Source organism: Phaenicophaeus curvirostris, chromosome 11 (genome assembly GCF_032191515.1).
Source record: "Phaenicophaeus curvirostris isolate KB17595 chromosome 11, BPBGC_Pcur_1.0, whole genome shotgun sequence".
Taxonomy (NCBI): Eukaryota; Metazoa; Chordata; class Aves; order Cuculiformes; family Cuculidae; genus Phaenicophaeus; species Phaenicophaeus curvirostris.
Genome location: NC_091402.1, coordinates 15,780,729 through 15,803,111, shown reverse-complemented (window position 1 = coordinate 15,803,111; position 22,383 = coordinate 15,780,729). Strand labels below are relative to the sequence as shown.

At 44.9% G+C, this 22,383-nt stretch overlaps 1 protein-coding gene across 7 annotated transcripts in view; it reads right to left on the bottom strand.

The window, feature by feature from the left end:
• Positions 1-22,383, bottom strand: part of GRIP2 (glutamate receptor interacting protein 2) — a 261,667-nt gene that overhangs the window by 2,811 nt on the left and 236,473 nt on the right. For 6 of the 7 annotated variants that reach the window (XM_069865786.1, XM_069865785.1, XM_069865789.1 and 3 more), the window contains exons 15-23: positions 19,613-19,679; positions 18,646-18,791; positions 18,211-18,355; positions 14,470-14,609; positions 12,060-12,236; positions 8,885-9,038; positions 5,831-5,951; positions 2,175-2,411; positions 585-731 (exon numbers count right to left, since the gene is read on the bottom strand). In XM_069865786.1, the coding sequence (XP_069721887.1) occupies positions 585-731; positions 2,175-2,411; positions 5,831-5,951; positions 8,885-9,038; positions 12,060-12,236; positions 14,470-14,609; positions 18,211-18,355; positions 18,646-18,791; positions 19,613-19,679 (1,334 nt within the window). Of the gene's footprint in view, positions 1-584; positions 732-2,174; positions 2,412-5,830; positions 6,354-8,884; positions 9,039-12,059; positions 12,237-14,469; positions 14,610-18,210; positions 18,356-18,645; positions 18,792-19,612; positions 19,680-22,383 lie in introns of those variants that run through there. The other variant, XM_069865788.1, reaches the window with a different exon arrangement.

Sequence of the window (22,383 nt, the reverse complement as noted above, 5' to 3'; positions counted from 1 at the left end):
CATGTTTATTACAGACTGATTTTGATCAGTGTTTTTATTCTGTTTCTGCATCAGCTATTTCAGATCAAGTATCTTTCAAAGAAAAATATCCATGAAAAACACTTTGCTTGAAGGATGCATTTCCTAGAAAACTCTTCAGTTGTCAAAGACATGCACATAACTTCATGAATACCACAACTCTGCATGGGGCTTCGCAGGAACACATATTGGTCAACACAGTCTAGTTCATCCAAAAATCACCCTTTATATGACAAGAAAAGTACTGAGGGTGAGGACAGGAAGCAACACATTTTTTTTGGTTGTTTTGCACCACCCAAGCTCAAAAAGGCCAGTGCCGGGACATGCTGTGTCCTGGAATAGGTGTAAACTAGGGGTATCACTCGGGGTGGGGGGTACTACTTTGTGATTTCTCATTATAAAACACAGGTCTCATTGAGTACTTGGTGGTTAAGAGCTCACCTAGTTGGCTAACTATTACCTTTCATTAAAGTTAGTGCTGCCATGGATGGGTCTCACTTCTCTCTTCCTCTCAGCCACTCATTCACTCCGTCCCAGCCTCCAGAACTGCATTTTGCATTTATTACCTGAAGCACTCTGTCATATGGCTTGAGGCCACACTGATCTGCTGGCCCATCCGGACGGACCATATTTACATAGACACCTTTTTCTAATAGGCCATCTGACACACTGAATCCAAAGTCTTCGCTCTCCGGGTCTTTGTGGAGTGTCATCTGGAGAAGCAGAAACAAAACCCACATGTTTTAATGCAGCAGAGGAACAAGGAAATGTACAGAGTTGGTAGGAGAGGAAGAACACAGGTAAAGCGTTATATCAGTTCTGCTCTGGGTCTCCTGGGCAGATTTTAATTAGCCTGGGCAGCTAATACAAACTGAGTCTTATTTAACAGATGCCATCTTAGCTAGATTGCATGGAGAAGTCCTTTGGTGACTGGTATATAACCAATATCACAACAGTCCCTCTTCTCTTGAACTTGGAAGAAATGCAAGCAGTGTAATGCAGACAGTTGCCGTGTTTCTCCCAAAAAGCAAGTGTTATTAATGGAGCTTTGCCTTCCCCATCCCAGTCACACTCTGCACTCTCTGTGTATGCCAGACCAGCACATGAAAAATCACTATGTTCACAGGGAACTTTCAATGTAGTGTGTCAAATGTGAAGACAGCTCATTTTTATTACATCATTCAGCAGGAACGTCCAAACTTCTCCATATTATTCTCAAGTTCTTTTCAGAAAATTCAAGCCAATAAATGCTCATGTGCTGAGGACAAGAAAGGCCTCATGGACCTTCCCTTCAGCACATCATGCTTTGGCCTCAGGTAAAGGATGCTCCAGCAGAATGAAGAGTCATCCTATAACATGTCTAATTACACAGCTCTCCTCCTTCGGGTATGAAGGAGTTTTATTTAAAGACACATTTGCTACGCCCTGAAGGACAAGAGCACATCAAACATGAAAAAGTTGGGTTTTTTCAGATATCATAACTTCAGGTTTCGTTCTACAGTCACACTAGGAAAGAAAAAGGCAATCAAATTTTTTGAAACTTCTCCAGCTCCCTTTCCTGCTTGCATTCTGCATCAGCAGCTTCTACAGTTAATTACTTTTCTAATTACCATTTCCTTGCTTAAACTAGGTACTGAATTCAAACAAGTAGCCCATTGCTGAAATCCTACCATTTTCATCCCTTCAGGGAAAGCTGGGGGTGGAGTGGAAGGGGAGGGTAAGTAAGTTATTTTTAAGTTACTGTAAGTTATTTTTCATACAAAAAGTGGCCTACTGAACGGAATGTGCCACTGGAAAACGGTTGATGGCCACAGGGCCATACTTCGTGCTCTCTAGCTTGTGTCAGTAGCACCAATTAATGAATTCCAGAATACAAAGACCTCTAAATTTCATGTAATTATGAGAAATAGAAAAGCACAGGTTTGAATCCTGTCTGGAGCATGGCACTTAGATCACATATCTCTTCTGAATAGGCCCCTTTGTCTTAAAACAACCCTCTGGAAACCTTTGCTGCAGACCTTGGTGGGGGCCAGCTTTAACCAAGAACATTTCTTGAGGCCCTCTCTGAACAAAGGAGATTTTCTATAAGGTTGCAAAAATTCAACATCTTTAACTATTGCGATGCCACAGCTAGACTAACTCTTGGCAACACAAACCTTGTGAAACTCGAGAGGGGTAGGGGACATGATTTCCTGCATCTCCTTCTCGATCTTCTTCATGTCCAGGTTCCTCTCATTCTTCTTGGCAGGGGAGCTGCTGCCCTCGGTCTGTCTGTCATCACAGCTGGAGTTTGCTTTCTTCAGTGGGCTCGGTCCTGATGGGTTGACAGACTCCAGGAGCAACTTGCTGCCCTCCAGGCCGAGGTTGTGCACGCTCCCTGTCATGATGGATGCCTGTAGGGTGAGGGCACAAAGTCGCTCTGATCAGCCAGCAGCAAGAAGAGATGGACCACCCAGTAACAACAGGGGGGCACCATTGTTGTCATTAATCAGTAAAGAAATACCAAGAAGCTCTTCCAGCTAGCTATAAAAGTCACTTCCAGACCTCAAGAGCCCACTGCCAGGTCTATTGCTGGCCTGCTGTGTGTCCTCCACCCCAACATGAAGCTTTGTCACAGAAGGAAGAGTTTGTGAAGCATCTCCTTATTTTCTGATGACCTCTTCTACACAAACAGGACCAAGCAGGCCTCATATCATGCAGGAACCTTCTTGGTAGTCAAGAAGGATGAGCACCCTGGTCTCAGGGGGCTCCCAGAGGAGCCAGCTAGCCTACTGCTGCAGCTCACCATCAGCTTTGCACAGCGATGGCAACAGTCCAGGGAAGTCAATAGCTCAGACCCCACTGAGGCTGATTCAGCAGAGGAATTAGGATTTTATCTGTCAGTAAATGGGAGCTGTCACCGAGCAAAACTGAGTTAAAAATATGAAATTAAGTAGTATTTAAGTATGGTCATCCTTGATAGCCTCCATTAAAAGATGCCTCTAAGTAGATTCTACTCCATTTGGCAATGCTTTTCACTAATGAGATTCCATTGATCAAAGCTAACGAAGGAGTCAAGAATCTAGTCTGTGGAACCTCAACTGGCTCCAGGTCACAGAATCCATTTAAACAGCATAATGAAAACTGTCATTCCAAAGTTCAGACTCCATGGGCCTGCAGTGCCATTAAATGTCAAAAGGAAAAGAAAGAAAGGGAAAGGTAGGAAGAAGATAGCGAAATTCTGCAATGCTAAACTTGGCATGTCAAAGAGCAATTGCTCCCATACACAGGGGAAATATCTGACCAAACCTCTAATGAAGGCCCTCTAGCTCTGCTCCAAGCTGAAACGAAGGCAAATAAGGCAAATTCTGGTGGCACTATGAAAATACCAGCACTACCCACATTATCCCAAACTGATAAAATACAGAAAACCTTTTAACTTTGCAGTTCACACAAAAATGACTTAATCATCTCCAGTCTGGACAAAACTCAAATACCTGCTACACGCTGGAAGGATGCTGACTTACCACATGCTTGAAATGCTGATTAACAAACAGCAGTACAGCCAACCAGGCTATGTTTGTTCACTGACCTCAGGCAGCCTCAACAGCCCCCAGGAGATGCTGTATCAACAGGAGCATTGCAGAAGCACAGAGGAGAACAGAAAGGTCTGTGCACGTTGTGCTACCGTCCTCCCTCATGGGCTGCAAACACCATAACTGTCCAGTACTCGGCAGCATTCAACTCTTTCTCTGTCTTCAGGGCATTTAAATACCCCTTTCAGCACCATAAGCAATTTGATAGGTGCTTTGGATTAAGTGTAAGCAGCAGAAAAGGCAATTCTGGACTCTTCCAGCCTATGGCTGCCCTACGTTATTTTTCCATGCCCTCAAATCAAAGTGGGGACACATGCTCCACTGGAAGAAGCCTGTTTCTACCCATACCACGCAGTCTAGAAGTGGATTGCTACTGAACCTGTTTCCAGGTTACCTTGGGTCATTTTACATGACTTATTCTTTTTCAGATGTGGAGCGTAAAGGGTAGTTTAAAATAAAAATAGATAAATAAACCCATGACTGTCATAAAAACGACAGGAGGCCAAGAACTGGGTCTTCAAAACCTGTCATACCGCAAAAGTCCAAGTGAGCACTGCACATCCTGAGCCCCTCAGTTCCCCTCAGGAAGAATGAGGACATGGAACAGGAGGAACAGACCAGTGGTACTTTGGATTTGATAAAAAGGGAGTTAAAACCCATCAGGTTTCTGCTAAAAACACAGCACTTTCCTTTTGTCCTTAGAAATTTCCAAAATATTCTAGAATGTGCTAAATACACCAAAACCCTGGAGGTGCTCAGCTTTTTATAAAATTTCTTTACATTTTTTAAAAGCACTGCTACAACCGTCAAAGCTCCAAAGCCTTAAAACAGCATGAATCAAAAGCCGAAGAATCTCTACACTACAGACCCCTGACAAAGGAAAAGGATTGGGCAGAAAGGTTTCTTCTCAATCCTGGCATTTTATAGCAGCCCAACAAATCCCTTCTACATTTTGATGCCAGCCAGAATGCAGAAGAGCATTTTTCTCAAGCAGTCAATTACAGTTCAGAATGGTTGATAACAGCTGCCTAAACTAATTTCTAAATACATTCAGGTTGAGAAAATAAGTGATCAAGGGAAGAAGTTATAGTCTGAGGGGGCTTGGGGTTAGGGAGTTGTATCTTGCATTGTAGGGTTTTTTTGTAAGTCAGCATTTTCTTAATCAGTAAAGATAATAAATACCCCATTTCATGCTTCAGCACAATAAGTTAATTGAGATTTCCTCCCCACTTACAGTTGCTAAGGATCAAGGAGGAAAGAACAATTGGTAAGTCCTTTGTCACCATATAAACCAAAACAGGACTTTCCTTTTCCACCTCCAATTATTCAGAAATTGCCTTTTTTCTCTGAAGCCAAAGCAATATGCAATTGTGCATTAGAACAGTCCCACTGAGGATGATGGAGGACATGACCCAGCGAGCTCTGCACCCAGAATGCAGGGGGAGAGACAAGCTCATGGGGTCCCACTCCTTTTGGACCACAGTAGCTGAGTTAGAGAAGGGAGTGAGCACGGGTGCCATCCTGCTGGGCAGGTTTGTTTCCTGCTGCTTGACAGTCTTCAGGGAGGCCTTTATTTGCATCCCACAGCTTAGAAATCCAGGCTACTCATCCTATAACCGGACACAATATCATGACCTCTAAAGTATTTTGGATAAAGAAAAGAGAAAGTGCTTTGTGAAGAGAGGAAACACCTTTATTTCTGCAGGAAGCAATTACTTTCTCAGATTTTTCCACGGGGAAGGCTGGCTGAAAAGCTTCCAATGACCTATTTCACTGAAAGTTTCCGGCAGAGTGACAGCTGAATGCAAGATATATGTTGGGTCTGTCTATATTTGAAGCCAAAGGTTCAGTCCCAGCAGGGCTCGGGGGGGCTCCTTCTGCTTGGCCTTTAAGTGCTTTGAACAGACAGTATCTTTCCAAGCAGAGGGTTTACCGTTTGACAGGGAAGGTTTGCCAACAGTCACATGAAGATTGCTGGCCAGCAACAGTTTGCAAAAGGAGCGTGGAGTTCCTGGTGGGTAAGTCATTAGCTCAGGGGGAAAAGTGCACGCAAGCAACTGTCTAATGAGACATAGTTATCCATTAGCACAAACACTGACATCGATTAAACTCCAACTCTTCTTCACCCCACTGGCAGCACAGGGATGCTACAGGCAATTAACGCATCCGGGGAAAGTCTAACATTTACAGCAAGAGCAAAACAGTCCGGTCAGCAGTAAATTTGAAAAGCGATTTACCTCAATCTCCCTCAAAAGTTCAGACTGGCCACATGTTTCCAAATCCTCCAAAGCTTCTCCAAAAACACGCCAAAAACTATCCTCATGAGTGGTCTCAAGGCCATTTTGGCGGTTGGGGTATCTGTTGTAACGTAGGAACCAAACATTGTCAGCACTCTTCTGCAGCGGGATGAAAGTTGCAAGGCTACAGCAAGTGTCCCACCAGTAAAAGCAGAGACTTGAAGAGTCTTCATATACAAAAGCAAACAATATGAACTTTCAGACAAGTGTCCAAATACGAGACCTCCATGCATTTACTAACGGGGCAAGTGTCCTTCAAAGGAAGAATTAAGTTGGTGTAGTAATGTCAAAGTTCAAAGGGTAAATTAAAAAGTGCCTGTAGGAAGATTGTAGGTTTAGGAAGACGTTTTGGTGAAATAGAGAAGTGAAAGAAAAAAGGATGCGTTATGGGTAAACCAGGAGCCTCAGAGACTGTTAGTACAAAGGCTGATGGGATAGAGCTCAGATCTGAGACACAGAACACCTGAGAAGAGAGAGAAAAACACAGAGGGTAACAGACATGGTGAGAAAATGATAAATACATTAGGTCTCTATGAGAGTAAATAATGCAAAGGTGTATATAAAAATGATTGCCCTGGGCTGGACAAGTAAAGGCACGCTACAACCAGCAATATTGACAGTGTCATGTATAACCCATACACACAGTTCCATTTGCTTTGGGATGGCCCAAGAACTGAGCTGTTACTTTCATGTTGTCTATCTTTTTCTGCTACTTCACAGTCATGGCACTTACAACCCAGTAAAGGCTGCCACCAGTTCTCTCTAAAACAGAGAGCAAGGTTAGAGAGAACCTCTCTCAAGCTGGTAGAAACACATGTTACTGTGAACACCGTGCCTGTCTTGCTGGGTGTTCTACTGTGGCAGTTTCAGCATCCTTACCTCTGACCAAAAACCAGATTTAATACTTAGACTTCTAAAGCAAATAGCAATTTAACATGCTGAAGTCCTCCGAACAAGCCAGAGAAGTAGGTGACCACAGACACTGCTTACTGAACACCAGGCTCTGTGCAAAACTCCGACCATCAGCACTCAGTTTAACAGGAGCCTCTTGAAGGAAACTCTCTGCGATGTTAAGTAAAGGTCATGATAAAGCCACTAATGTGCCATAAGCAGAGACTCCAAGAGGACAGTGACATTAGAGCAGCCCTAATGCATTTTCCACACATCATCTTAGGAGCTGCATGGACAAGGCTCCACCTCTGCAACATCTGGCAGCATCGCTCATGGCTTAATGGTCATCAGCATCGCAGAAAGACATGTTCATCCACCAGTGCCAATTAGCAACCCCAAAACATTTTATTTGAGAACAAGTCAAAGAGAGGTTGGCCTCCATTAAATATATAATGACCCCCTGGGCTATTATAGAGGGTTTTTTTCAGATCCTTATTTACTGCAAAATCTTTACTACACGCTTTGATTTCCATCCACCAGTTCAAATGGGAGACTGTAGCAGGCATAAACTTACACAGACGCTCTTTGCTCCTTGTGGGATCATGGCCTGCCTGGAGAGAGTAGTACCTGACACGTCTTATTGTATTTTAAATCTACCCCCTACCTTTCATCAGCTTTTAAAGGATAGTAGCCTTTACACCAGGCAGAAAGGTCAAAAAAACACCCAGCAAGACTTTAAAATAACAAACCAAAATTTCCCTCCAAAAGGGATTTTCAATTCTTTTCCCTTACTCATTTCCTTCCTCTGCTCCCAGGCTCTCAAAGAGGCAAAAGTCCCTTCCAGCTACCAGTTTCTTGCCTCTCAGATCAGCAATATAACAAACACATCCAAGATGTGGATGAATCGGTACAGGCTGGGTTAACGGGTTTTTCCAGGCTAAAGGCAGCTGAGTTTAGAGACATTTTGTTTTTCTCCCTAATAGAAAGGCTCAACAGCGTGAACCATTTCATTTGCACTTTGACATTAGGCCTTGAAGTCCTTGTTAGGGACACGCAGGGCTTCAAGCGCTCAGATTTGCTCCATTCAGCGTCGGCAGCCTCACTGGGAGGGCCACAAGGGATCAACGAACTCTGCGAGCCGGCTCTCGCTGAGAGGCAAAACAAGAACAAAGTCTCTGTCGCTGCCAGCCTTCCTGCCAGTTTGATCATCTTTAAATAGGTGGAAATGGCCATGAGATGTTCTAAGGGTTTTGTTTGGACAAACAAAGGTTAAGGAAAAAAATAAAGGGGGGGAAAAAAAGAACCAACAGTAACAACATGACACACACAACTATGGGGACTCTGGAGGATGTTGAGGGAAGGGTTTGGTATGAAGCAACAAGGCTTTTCCACCATATGTGGTTCAGCAAGGAACAGTCCCTGGCCAGGGCAGATCCAGCAGGATTTCCAACCAACTTGAGGGGCATCTGCAGGCTCCTCCACAGGCTCAGGGGGGTGTTACAGGCTTTCTCCCATGCTGGCTGAGCCAGGGGATTAGCTCGACCATGCACACTCACTGTGGCTTTGTTTGTGGTATTGGAAGTGCCAAAGTGTGATAAAGAAAGACTTCAAGCCACAGGTTTCTTGGACATTGTACCTCATACTGGTTCCCTGAGAGTTTGGTTGGCTGATTTGGCTTTGTAATACGGAGCTCCTGTGAAGCCCCATGCTCACTCAAAAAAGTCTGGCCAGCACATGTGGAGACAGCCCTAATGATATCTATTTATTACACCTAAACTATGAAAATACCGCAGCCCTTACCTGACAGGAGTACAAGACATGATAAGAAACTGTGGTCCATGCATCTGAAACCACCCTAACTCCAGACACAAACACTACCTGGCCATGGCAGAGGTGCCACAGAGCTACGTCCCAGGTAAGCTGGCAACGTGGAAATGGTTCAACAGCACAGATCACCACACTAGCACCCTTCCCTAGGGCTGCCTGACACCAAGATGGGGGCATCGCTGGCCACTACATCACATTCCCGTATCTCCTTGTCCCTATGCAGCATCATACACATTTGTACATGTGACTCCCAGCCTCCTCCCACCCGCTCCGTACCTGCTAGGCTTGTCCCAGTCATCTTCACTGAAGCTTCCATCCATGTAGGGGTAGTTTTTCCTGGGGTCCCCCGGAGGGGTGCTGCTCTTTTGCCGGCTGTGTCTCCATTCGTGTGGATGGAGGGCTATGCCCGCAGCCTGAGGTATGTATGTACCTAGAAAAGGCAAGCAGGAGGAGGGGAGTGGTGGAAGAGAGGGTAATATCTGGTCAGAAAACCTTGAGGCAGGGGAGCTCTTTCTTAAGTCCCAAACCTGAGGCCATCTGGCTTGCATACTGCTTGCATTTCAGCCATGCAGAGGTGGGTTCTTCCCATCTCTTCTTGCTCTAACAAAAGCAGCCTCTTGGGATCTTGTCAGAAGGTGCTCCACTTCTCCTTTGCTCCCCAACTTCTGGGATCCACAGACCTGGGACTACACAGACCTACAGATGCAGATCCTACCCTAAGGCAGCTCCAACCTTAGTTAACTGCTCCTCTTTCCACACTGAACCCAAGAAGAATCATGCTGTTGAAGCAACCACCTTCAAATACAGCAAGTCCATCAAAGGGTACAGAGAAGATGCTGCCAAGCCTCCCTCAGCATGACCAACCTCATTTGTTTTGAAGGATTTGGAAGCTTGATTTCTATTACGGGGGGGAAAAAAAGCGCTTCATTTAGATTCTCAGCTGTCTTTGGGATTTAATGGATTTAAAAAAAAAAGAAAAGGAATAGACTATAGAAAGACAGCAGCAAAGAGACCACATCCAGTGCAGCTTGACACAACAGCTTCCCTTCAACAAGGGGTGATCGTGCCAAGGTTACCTGGTGGTGCTCACCAGCTCCAGTGCGCTTAGCAGAAGTACATGAGAAAGAGCCAACCCCGATCCTGAGAGATGCCGGCCAGTTCCTGCTGCCAGCAGAGCCCTCCCATGCCTTCAGGATCAGCTGGTGTAGGTATAGAAAAATGCTTGATGGACATGCGTGTGAAAAGCAAGGAACAGGAGGAAAAACTCTGCTGTCTTGAGAGAAGGGGATGCTCATTTGTGACACTATTGATAGGAGATCAATACAGACCATTACGATGAAATGAGACAAGTTTTGCTATGTCCGCCCCCATGCACTCCCCCATACTGTGGTATCTTACTCCAGAGATGCAAATCCAACACTACCAAGTCACAAGATCACTAGGAGCTGCCTGGACAGAAACTTTGCAAAACAGAGCATTCCTCAGCAGTGCCAGTGTCATCTGCAGTGAAATAAATCTCCTGAGTCCTCTGTCCATCTCCTACTGCTCATTCAACGTTTCAGAAAAATACTTACAGCCTTTCCAAGAAACACCGTACGCTTCCATCCCGTGCTGTGCCAATCAAACAGGAAGAGGTAATGGAGAAACACATAATTAAGGGAGACTTGACCTCCCAAACAGCTAAGAGCACTGGAAATACCCAAAGACCATGCCAGCACTTTCTTCGAAAATGCCAAGGCCTGTTATTTCACTTAGCTGAGTGTTTCCTCTGTGTGTTTTTAAAGGTTAGACTGCTCTGGAGAGAGCCCCAGAAAAGTGCTTGCCAACATCTTACAGCAGTAAGAGCATTTGCTGCCTGCCAGAGCAGAACGAGGTATCTGGATGCAGGTCCCCTCAGAGGGCAGGCAGCAGGTTTGGGCTGGGTGCAGGGTTTGGGGACTGCAGGGCTATGCCAGATTTCACCACCTCCTTCCAGGGAGATGGGTTGGATCCCTGGAATTCAGAGCCACCTGGTGGTATGTTCCCACAAGGTCCAGCACAGCTCCCTCACCCAAATCCCTTCTGAGTGTTTTCTTCATGCTGTGGATGAATCTAAAGCGCACAAGGCTGCAGAGCCTGATCTATAGCTCTCCATTTGGAGTGTAAACTCCAACATGCAGGCTCTGTGCATCCCAGTTCTCCCTGTATCCTGCCTTTCCTGCATGGGCAACCCTGCATGCCTGCCTCCCTCTTCTCCAGCATCCCTCTTCCCAGTGAGCACCACCACGCCACCACACAGCCAAATGCAATTTCTAGGGAAGTCGAGAGAGTCTCTGAAGCAAAGGTACAGTCTATGGATGTCGGGTAACTTGGCATCAGCCCTGCTACCCAGGGCTCTGTGCTCAATTACTCATTCTCAATTTACCGGTAAAAGCAATCACTCTGCTAAATCCAGCGTCCAACTCGTGTTAACATTCAATTAGATGGAGAATGATTGCGGCATCATGAAGGATTCCTCCTTAATGAAGCCTCAAGTCCTAACTGCACTCCTAGATTAAGCTGTCAGACCAACAGAGGCTGAAGGAAGATGCAGGCACAGTGAAAGAGAGATGTGCAGTGCAGTCCTTTGAACTTTTCCTAGTCAGAATGCAGTCAGCACATGCATGCAGGTTGCTCTGTGCACTGAAAGTGCTTTGCAACACCGCTCCTGCGACATCCCTTCCCATTTTCACATTCTGTTCTGGATATCAGCCTTTTCACCAATTTCCTTTTGCAGAGGTGATTAGGGGGTTGTTTTGTACCTAGTACTAGCTTATGTCACTAAATCTGAACTGGAATAACTATTTTCCAGTGCCTTCCCTCCAAGTGAAAATCTATTCCCATTCTAGCCATTCCCATGACTAAACCATCCTGCATCCCAATTCCATATGTCTGCCACAGCTGAATAAACTTGGCCTTGAAGAAATGTTTTCATCTGATCACTCACTGGAGACTTAAAGATACTTTCTTGTAGTATTACCGTAACTATTTTGTTAAGCGAGTGCTTCTAGTCACAAGAAATTCTTATGGATTTTAAAACATTCTGAAGAGGATTAATATGTCCTGCATGGCCTCTCTGGAGAATAAGAAGTGAGCTATGGGCCACATAAGCTCTAAGACATATGGCCAGTGAATATAATTCACATAATCAGAGGAAGTAAAGTACTCTAATGATTTTGAAAATGCTGTGAACAGTATGATGCCATGTAAGCCAGAAGAAATGTGCCAGCAGAAAATAAAAGAGACACATCAACTCAGAGCACCACATGAGTGCATTTTAAAACATATTTTGTTCCTTGCTGGAAGCAAGAAGCCATGCAAATGCGGTCAGATCACAGGCTTCATCTCACATTCAGTCTCCAGACAGGTTCAGAGGCTCAGTCTATCTTCAGCTTGACCCAAAGACCCCTAGGAAAAGACACCCCTGGCTTACCTTGGCTTCCATACCCAGCATCAATGCCAGAGCCATCCCAGGACTCCATAGCACTGTCCACACTAGGAATTGTGGTGGAGTATATCTCAGAGAGCTTGCTGGTTTTCTGGGAGTCAGTCAGGTCATCTTCTGGGTCACTCACTTCGTTTATACTGCCTGACTTCTTGGGATAGGACTCTGAAACCAGAAAATGTTGCTTCAGCAGGCATGAAGAGCAAGCCTCAGGGAAAGACTTATGCTGATGTGGGAGCAAGGACAGGTACAGGTCTTCAAAAGTAGCTGAGAAAGGCCTGTGCAATGCAGTTGAAAGGATTTCAAGCTGTATGCTTGTATCAAGCTGAATCAAGAAAAAAATGACATTCTGAGTTTTTGCACATGGAATACAATGGAAAAACACAGGGATTTGAGGGTTCCCAAATATGGGAGATGGGACCTAATCTCAATTCACAAGCACATCCTTCTTGTGCCTTTGGAAGGTTCTTCCAAACAGCCCTGCCCATAATTGTTGGTCTCTGCAAGCAATAGCCCATAGCTTCTCTGGTCTCAGAGAGTTTCCCTTTTACTCAGATGAGCAATGCCTCCAGTCAAATTCCTTTTGGCATGATCTGCTTTGGGGATGGGACCCAAATGATGCCAGAGCAGCAATTTCAGTTACAAACAGATGTTTCTATGAGATTCCAACACCAATGCAATCTGGTCCCAAACTACTGCAGACGAAGTTATGTCCCCTTCCAATATTTTAAAACCTCTTATCAGTTCAGGGCTAATCATCACCTCTCTTCAAGAGTCTCCCACGCAGCCTCATGACAATAGTGAAATTCCTGGGCCTGGTATTTTGATGCTGAATTTCCCCTGATTAGTGATTGGGAAATGGAAGGCTGAACGTGGATGATGAAGCTCAGACTTTCCCTTTCATTACTATAGTAATAATAGGCCCTTATTATCATTACATCAAATTCCCTTTCAGGCAAAAGCTATGCAAGGAATGGTTTCTCAGCACAAGCATTTCTTTGTAGAGAGTATTTTAAAATCCTTGTTGATTAGAAATCCTCTTAGCCAACCACACCCTGGACCTCCAACCCACAGAGGCTGGGATGAAAAGCCCTCTGACAGTCTGCATTTGTCAATGAGGACAGATAATTTTACCAAACAAAGAACATTGTCCTGAAAGTCTATATTTTCCAAGCATTCAGAAGATTGCTCACCATGATTAACTCAAGATTACCTTGAAATTTCAATTACACCTGCTTCATTCTCCGAATGATTAACAAGTCTCCAACTGGCACTTGCATGTCAATTATTTCAGCAAGTGGCTGTGACAATGCTAAGTGTCAGCAGGGGAAAAAAAAAAGAAAAAAAAAAAAAGAGTATCTTTAAACTGCTTTGAGGTCTACAGAAGTCTATCTTTAAGAGCAATGCTACTTTTTCAGATGCAGGACAGATACCCCATGGTCCAGACCTGCTTGAAAGAGCTTTATCACTTGATTTCTTCCAGTTTCTGCGCACTGTGGGCCACTGGCTGGGTAGGTCCAGCTAAACCCAGAGACTGCAGAAGCATGCCACAAAAAAGATAGAAAATACTGGCTGTGGAGAGAGACAGAAATGCAGCCAGAACGCACCCGATACTTTCTGAATTTTTTGGTAAAAAATCTGTTGGGCTGTGACTTTGAAGAAGTCGCAGAGAAAGTTTGCGCATTCCCTCGTTTCCTCACCCCCCAAACCTGTCCCCCCCCAAAAAGTGGCCTGGCTGTTCTAAATATGCTACTGCTCTTTGATACTGCGTCAAGAGAAACAGCTTCAAAGCCATAGAAAGCTTGGCAGGGAAATGAGGAGGGGATTTCTGAAGTGACTGTAGATGCTTTGAAAGATGATCTTAAGGCCCTGAGCCAGGAAAAGGGGCATAAAAGATTTATTGCCTAGTGCTTTCAAAAAGTTGAATTAAAGGTGGGGCTTTTTTTCACGGATTCCACCAGCTCAGAGTTCCCTTGCTCATTTAGAGGGTTAATTTTTTTTTTTAAAAAAAACCCTGCACTCTTCTACTTTTAAAAGCACCTTCTGCCTCACTCCTGTGTGATGCACCTACACAGACAGGGAGTGGCATCAACAGCACAAGATGTCAATCTGAAAGAAGAAATATTATTGCTAATAAACCTGCTAAGCCTGCTATCTAATCTCTTCCCAGTACCACAGAGCACCCCTGGGTTGCCCTTTTTTTAAATCCGTGAGTCAGAATCGAAAATAGGCCCATCTTTTCCCTCTGTCCCCAGCCATGCCTCTGACCACACTGCTTTGCCTTTCACCTTCCAAAACACATGATGGAAAACACACGGCGCTAGTTTCTCCATCTCTCAAGGTCCCTGCTGGGGTAATGCCTTCACCCTCCCAGCCCAAACTAGGCTCCCAAACTCACTCTCCGTTTGCTTCTTGATCTTCAAAGTGACCGTCTCTCCTGCCATCTGCAGCAGGTGAATGGCTTCACTCAGCGGTTTGCCCTTGAGGCTCACGTTATTAATCGCTAATATCCGGTCACCGACGTGGATGGCTCCAGTTCTGGAGAGAAAAGGAGCTGTTAGTAACCTCAGAGAAGCAATCTGCTTCTGCATGACAAGCCATTAAGTTGTTGCTTGAAGCAATAGCATATTGACTCACAGGACTTTCAAATATGTCTTGGTTTTCCCTTGGTATCCGTATACTCATCATTTCCTCTTCATCATCATTACCAAGAATCTGGGTTCCCCTGCCCCACCCCATCTTCCTCCTATGTACACATTGAAACATATGCACAAGCACTTCTACAGTGTGATGTCTATTGGTTGTCACACGTGAAACTGAAGAGCACGCTCACACTGATGGAAAGAAACAAAACAAACCTAGAAACCCATTAAAAAAAAACAAGCACCAAAATAGCACAACACAGACTGTGTGTGCAAGCAGGAGCTGAATTAGCTGCAGATCAGGTCATGGTATGTGTGAAACTCACCCCTACACATCGACACCACTGTGACTTTCTCCATCAGGACCAGCACTCTAGAAGAGGTTACTGCGTTTTATTGCACAGCCACATTTTGGCACTGGTTTCTGCTCTCAGCTAAATAAATCCTAAAGTTTCAGCAACAGCCAGGAACAAACTAACAAGTCATGGCAATTTTCCCCCTTCTCCATCGTTCCTTCTGTGCCTGCCCACAGACAGGGGCTCACTTTACCTCTCCTGGTGTTTGCTTCAGCTCTGGGAAGAGCAGACAGGGCAGGATGTGTCCACTGCCAGAACTGGCAGCTGAGGCAGGACCTTGTGCTCACTGCTGGCTGGACTGAGCTCATCACGCTACCACTCCAGTTCCCTAATGCCAACAAGTGAGAGCAGCAATCCTCTCCTGCAGCAGTGCCATGAGGTTTAGCTATCAGGAATCTGTGTGACCGAGCCAGGAGGAGATGCAAGTCTGGATTGCAACATCTTCCTGCCCATGGCAACATGCCTCTATCCAGTTATATCTCCAAACTGGACTGCTGCTTCAGCAGAACTGGGATTTAATGCACCATTCACAGGCCAAACAGCTACTTGTCTTTCCCCAAATACAAAACTTTAGTAGATACACTGCTGTAAAACATCTACGATAAGTAAATCATATCGGGAAATGTAGCCAAACAGCAGGCAGGACTGTTCAGTCTGGTGCTGCTGAAGCTGTTGAGACACTTGGACAGTGCTATGACAGTCCCAGTCAGCCACTAGATGTCCGTCTTGTCCCATCCAAATCAGCCTGAAAAAGCCCTCAGGGAAAACTTGTGCATTCTAATAAATTACAGATCAAACTAGGACCCGAGTATTTGTCTTAAAGTCTCATCTACATAGTCAAAAAAAAAATCAAGATTAACCGCTGGCAGTTTAAAGGCAATCCTTCACTTGCTGCACTGGTTCAGCATTTGAGGGTCTCCTGCTGTAGCACAGGGATGCTTCTCCTATCCAAGACACCAGAGCAATCACCCTATTATAAATGATTCTGTGATTCTGTGTTGTCTGCCACCTTGGTGAGGGTGCACCCAATTCCACTGTCTCTGTCACTGATGAAAATACTAAAACAGTATTGGTCTAAATATGGACCCTGAGGGACACCTCTTCTCACCAATCTCCATCTGAACATTGAGCTGTTGACCACTACACTCTGGATGCAACCATACAACCAATTCCTCACCCATTTAACAGTCCACCCATCAAATCCATATGTCGCCAATTTAAAGAGAAGGATGTTGGGGGTGTCTGTGTCAAACGCCTTACAGAAGTCCAGATAGATGACGTCCATCACATGCAAGAGCAGAATCAAGAATTAAGAGCAACAGGCAAGTTGCAAGGTGTAAAAGTGGTTGCAGACACTTTCCAGCCAGCACAGGAGAAGAGATGTCTGTATGTCAGCAGTATGGATTTACTTGGCATGCAGGGAAGGCCACCACCCCTTCTTCCCTCTGCCAACATGGGTTAGTGCTGAGCACTCCTGGACAAAATCCTCCTGCAGCCACCCCAGTGGTCAGGCACTTTCAAATGCCAGTTATAGCCTAAAATTGCATTTGGAAAACCATTACACTTCAAGCAGAACTGAACAGTATTGTTCAGGCACACTCCCTTCCCCTAGGAAAAAAACCAAGTTCCACAGCTGATTGTCAGTCTGCTATGGTGAACATGCTGAACAGCTCCATTGCCCTTCTCAAAAGGCTTTTCATTCCTTACTGCCTGCCAGCTCCTGATCAAAATTCAACAGTACCGCAGGACTTGCCTGCGCCACGTGTCTCTGTAGAGCATTCACTGATGTGCATCCAAGTTCGAAGGAGGAACAGCCACAGCATCGCAAAGGGAACTGAGAGCAACAAGAGTACAAGACTGTCTTCTGACACCTGACAGTGTTTCAGCTTTCTGTCCTTAACCTCCCTCCCGCTGGGCTGCAGGTACAGTGCAGAGCTGCTATGCAGAAAAGCCTCAGATACTCCGTGGCTGTTATTTTCTAGGGAAGAAGACTGAATCCTACGGTGGCAAGCAGTGATATAAAACTCCCAAAGACAAGGACAACTAATGGCTAGGTCCATCCCTCTTCCTTACGTCTTGGGAGACAATGATATTCTGATTTTTGTACCAAAGGGAAGCAATGGAAATGTGCAGCAGAACATGTGCTGCGAGCTTTAGGAACACAATGCAGAAAGAGGCACTTAGCTGTTTTACAGTCCAGCTAAGAGGGATTGTGGCCTTGAAACAGAAAGAATCAAAAGGCCAGTTCTGCACTCAAATGTCCCCAAAGACTAGCGTTTTTATACCTATTTGTTCAGGTTTGGTTGGTTTTTTTTTTGCTGAGGCTCTGCCTGTCAGGCAGCACAGGGTAATGCAACCCTATGAGAAGCGTGAGTCAGGGCTGCTGAAGCGATTTATTTACAAGTCACACTACCATATAGACAGATTAAGATACAGTGTATGACTCATTTCCACCTTATATTCTCAGCAATCCTTTAAATCCCACGCATGCACATATATTCAGACACAGGCACACACACAGACAACCTCCCTGGCTGTGCAGGTAAATCTGCACCTACATTTATGCAGTATAAATATCTGCTGCTTAAGGCACACCGGCCCTGCACTTAGTTATCTCCACATGCAACAGGCTAAGCAGCCAGCAAGGACAGGTCAGGAGACCCGCATATTTGTGTGGTTTCAGCAGGACACACCACTCTCATGGCCATAAGCCTTAATTTAGTGATAGGTGAGACCTGGGCAGAAGTCTGCAGTGGTTTTCTTAGCAGACTGTGCATTCTCTGCACACAACAGAAAATCACAGGTCAGGAAGCATCCCTGTGGAAGAGGGGCAGATAAACAAGTTTCCTGGCTGCAGCATTTAACCAACACACAGGATATGACTCTTCCTGAAGTGCCCTGCTTTGAGACTCTTTCATTACCCTGAGTGCAGAGTCCCAACCATCCAACATGTCCTGCACAGGGATCTGCAGAGCCAGACTGGCCAGGCTGTTCCTCCTTCACAGCACTTGTTATTTTCATAACAACTTTCATTTTCAGAATACTAAAACACCTAAGAAGAGCTCATGACAGCAAAGGAAACTTTGCAAAGTTCAAGAACCCTGTCCTCATCAGTTCAACCACTCTGCCCCCACAGCTCACCTTTCTGCCAGCCCTCGTTTAGTCAAGCCCGAAATGACGATAGGATCAAAAGGTTCCTCTGTGCCGGAGATGGTTATTCCCAAGGGTCCACCGTATCGCTTCAGTTCCACTGTGTAGATAATAGCACCAGTTGTCTCCTGCTCATCTGAAAGGGAAAACAGGAATGCAGAGTTTTTTGATTAGCCATATGAAAGAGATCATAGAAAAGACTTGCAACATTTAGAAGCAAAAGCCAGAGGTTTTCAGCCATGTTTATACCAAACAGGATTTTAACCTTACAGGCTCCGTTTAAGGGCAGAATAACAAAAACAGATTATAATCAATTGGAAAGTGGTGACCGGACAGGCAGCAGCTCTTATCTTCGTTGGTTTGCACTACCTATTGGGAAATGTCATTACAGTGGACAGGCACCAGTTTGCATCAGGGTTTCTGTACCAGAGTTATCTTCATCCTTCCTAATCTTCAATTTGACCAGGTCTTCACACTGCCTTAAAATCTGCACAGCCTCCTCCATTGAGCAATTGTCGAGTCGGATGTTATCGATGGCTAACAGCTTGTCTCCTGGTTCCAAGGTGCCAGTTCTATGTGAAAAGGAAAAGAAAACTAAAAGTATATTTGTATTTGGCTTTCAGATCCTGTGACGCATTCAGTCCTGCAGTGGTGACGACAATATTAACTTTTTACTGTCCTTGATCTTTTCTGGAAAACAACCATTAACAGAGCCTGAGACAATTATAGCTTAGAAAGTGGAAGTTTGTGTAGAGCGTGCATCAACACAGAACAAGGCAGGAAGATTAGATATACAGCCTGGCTAACCTACAGCACTGAAAAATACCTGATGTTTAACTGACAGATATTCTACCTTTTATGGAAACTCCTGTATGAGCACTCTCAGAAATGAGCCCTCTGGCAGCACTAAATTTCTCCGAAAGCCTTACTATGAGGTGTTGGGATCAGAGGTGAAGTCAATAAATGCTGAGTTATTTGCACCGTTCTCCACCAGTGCCCACAATTCCACTCACTCTGTTCACCTGAGCAGTAGCTCAGACAGAGCAAACTACCTGATGAGCCATAGAACCTTATGGGATATATGAAGCCCTTTACCACACTCTTAAGTGCTAAACATCCATCTCCTGTAGAGTCAGCAGACGTCTGAATCAGTGCCCTCATCACCTTCTCCATTAGCTCAACTCTACTTGCTTCAATATGGACAGTTTTTATTGCAATCCCTACTGTGGTCTAAGACAAACCTCTAGGGAGGAGATCTCTATGATTCTGTGATTCTATTCTTTGGATGCTGGCAAAATCCAGACCCAAGTGCTACTGCCCGGGCACCATTCTACCTCTCACTCCTGGGCCAGATTTTGCAATGGGTTTGGCAGATGGGAAATTCTGTGCTTACCTATGTGCTACACTCCCTTTCTTTATGTCAGAGATGATCAAAGGCTCCCCAGGTTTTCTGCTTGCAGCTGCAAAAGAGACACAGGAGTATAAAGCTTGGTATTGAGTCTGCTATCCAGGACGGGGTTAAAGGAGAGAAGAAGTTATAAAAAGAGGCAGATAATATTTCTTTGACAAAACAATGCTTCACACTTGAACTCTGGAATCCACACCAGGAAAAAGAAAGAGTGAATCCTTGAAAACGTTTTTTGGTTGCCCTTTGCCCAAGTTAGCTATGTACCACTACCTTTGATCTCTTTCTGAAGAAGGGGAAGACATGGGGTGCAGCAGCAAGAGGTGGGATTGCCCAATCCCAGCACCGTTAAACACCTTCCCACCCACATCTCTGACTCAAGACAACAAGTGAGTCAATAGCTGTGGCAGCAGTCAGACATTAGCACTTCTGCCTAGGGAGTACCTCGCTCAGTGATGTGTTTAATACAAGCATTTCCATGGTCTTGAAGTAAAGGGGGCTGGGAAATTTTCTAGGTGGAATATAACCCAGGAAGAATTAGATAAAACACTGTTTTCTAGCTTGTTCAATTCCCCGGGCCACTTCATCATACAGTTAGATAAATCAGGACCGATTTCAGTGCTGGAGCTGGAAGGGGTAGTTTCCAACACTTCTCTCCTGCCTAACCCTCATAACTTTTTCAGCCCACGAGAGATGCGAATAGGTGCTTCTGGGAGCATTTTTCTTTTCAAATTTGCCTGCACAGACCTGCTGCTCTTTTGAGAAATCCAAGAGATATTTATAACTTGAACCCCTCTGCCACTCACCCACCAAACACATATATGCCAAGAGCATCTTTTTTCACCCTGCATCACTCCCTCTTGCTGTGGGAATCGCATTGTCTCATCTAAAGCTGACAGACCTTCTCAGTAAAAACTGTGTGGGAAGGAAGAAACCCACAACGTCTGAACATACCAGGTACAGGTCAGAGACTAAAATATCTGAGGCATGTGGCATCAACCACACAGAGATCTACCTGCCTGAATAGCAGAGAGCACCCCTGAAAGTGAGACATGAAGCATTAAGTGTTTCCTCTCACCAACATCTCTGCTCTGGCTTTTTCTGTTGTTTACATTCATTTATGAGATTTTAAAAAAACATGTTGTAACCTGTTACCTTTAAGGTTACCCTCTCTCAGATATAACTAAACCTTCTGTATCGAACACAGCAAAATGACAGCCATTCTCAGTTGCAGCAAGGCTGACTATAAAAGTTAGGTCAGACACCAAAGAGCAGGCTGTAATTGATTTTATATTAGCCACAGCAATGCAATTCCAGAGCTTGGAAGAATTATTTCCCCCATCTCTTTCTGGAGCATGGTGCCAGGCGATTTTGACCTAGATGCTCATGTTCAGCTTGCAGCCATGGCTTGAAGAAAAGCAGAAGGGTTGCGGAGATTCACTGAGGGCTTGTACCTATATTCAATTCATGGCACAGACCAGCCAGCAGACAGACCAACACATCCCAGGCAAAGCTGAGCAGCGGGAGGGAACGATGAGGTGCAGCAGCTATAATCAATACAGAAATTCCCCTTCTGACTGAGAAGGCCATGGGCCATGGACTAACAGCACAGTGGACAGAGATATATATCACCCTTTTATTACTATTGCTATTCTCTTTTCCAATACAGAGTATGTATTTACTGATGACAAGTGCACCATGAGCTGGTCTGAGTCGTGATGATGGGAGACCCTGTTAGCACACCTCGAGCCCTAGTTGGGCTGGCAATGCTGCATGTTTAATTGCTCCCTAGCCTGGTTCTGTCAAAACAATCCAGGTTAGCAAAAATACTTTTCACTGCAAGGTTTGTTTACTAGTTTCAAAGCAGAGGCAGCGTGACAGAAAGGGGTTAGGGAGGATCCCTACAGTCCTAGAGGTGGACTGGAGATGGTCATCTCTAAACCTGACCCAGTCACTGATAGAGTGATGTGTCCAGGGATAGAGAACACTCCAAGGAGCAAAGGAAGGGGAAAAAAAAAGGCAAGTATAAACAACAACATGCTTTAAGCTCTGCAGAAATGGTGTTTATCTCAGCATCTGCCTTCCAAGCCCTGTGGTGGGGGTGGGGGTCCTACCCACAGTCAGTCTCTGAGCAAAGAGCGAGACCTCATCCTTCTGCAGCTCTGCAATTAGCCTCAGCACTGAACACAGTTTTGGAAGCAACACTGACTAACCAAGTGCTTTGTCCATTAGGAAAAAAGTAACTTTTAAGGGAAAATTATTCTGGGCTTTGTTTGCAGGTTTTTTTGAAGTTGCGCTTTCCAAACAGATTTTCTTGAGACTTCAACTAAATGCAAGAGCCACGTACAACTGCATACAACTGTACCTACCATCAGAGTACCCAAATTTTAATAAATAGCGGGGTTCTCTTTTAAATAATCACTTAGTATAAAACGGAGTTTACAAAAACATCATTAATAGCCTGCACCTACAAATCTGAATGGTAAGTTAGAGAGACTTAATGAACGATCATTCTCTTCCCAGAGGCATAAGATATAAAATTCAGATAAAGTAGTCTCAAAGCAAAGAACAGTTCATTTTAAGAAACAGTAATTACAACTCCATTGATTCCCCTTTGGCACCCCAAAGCCCTTCCCAGTGCCCCAGGAGAGCAACCAGCTAGACTTTCTGTCCTTCAGCTGATACCTGGCTGTCCCAGCCACCTCTGTCACCCTAGGACTCATGTTTTTAACAGTCCTGGGCTCTTCATGCAGGCTGTC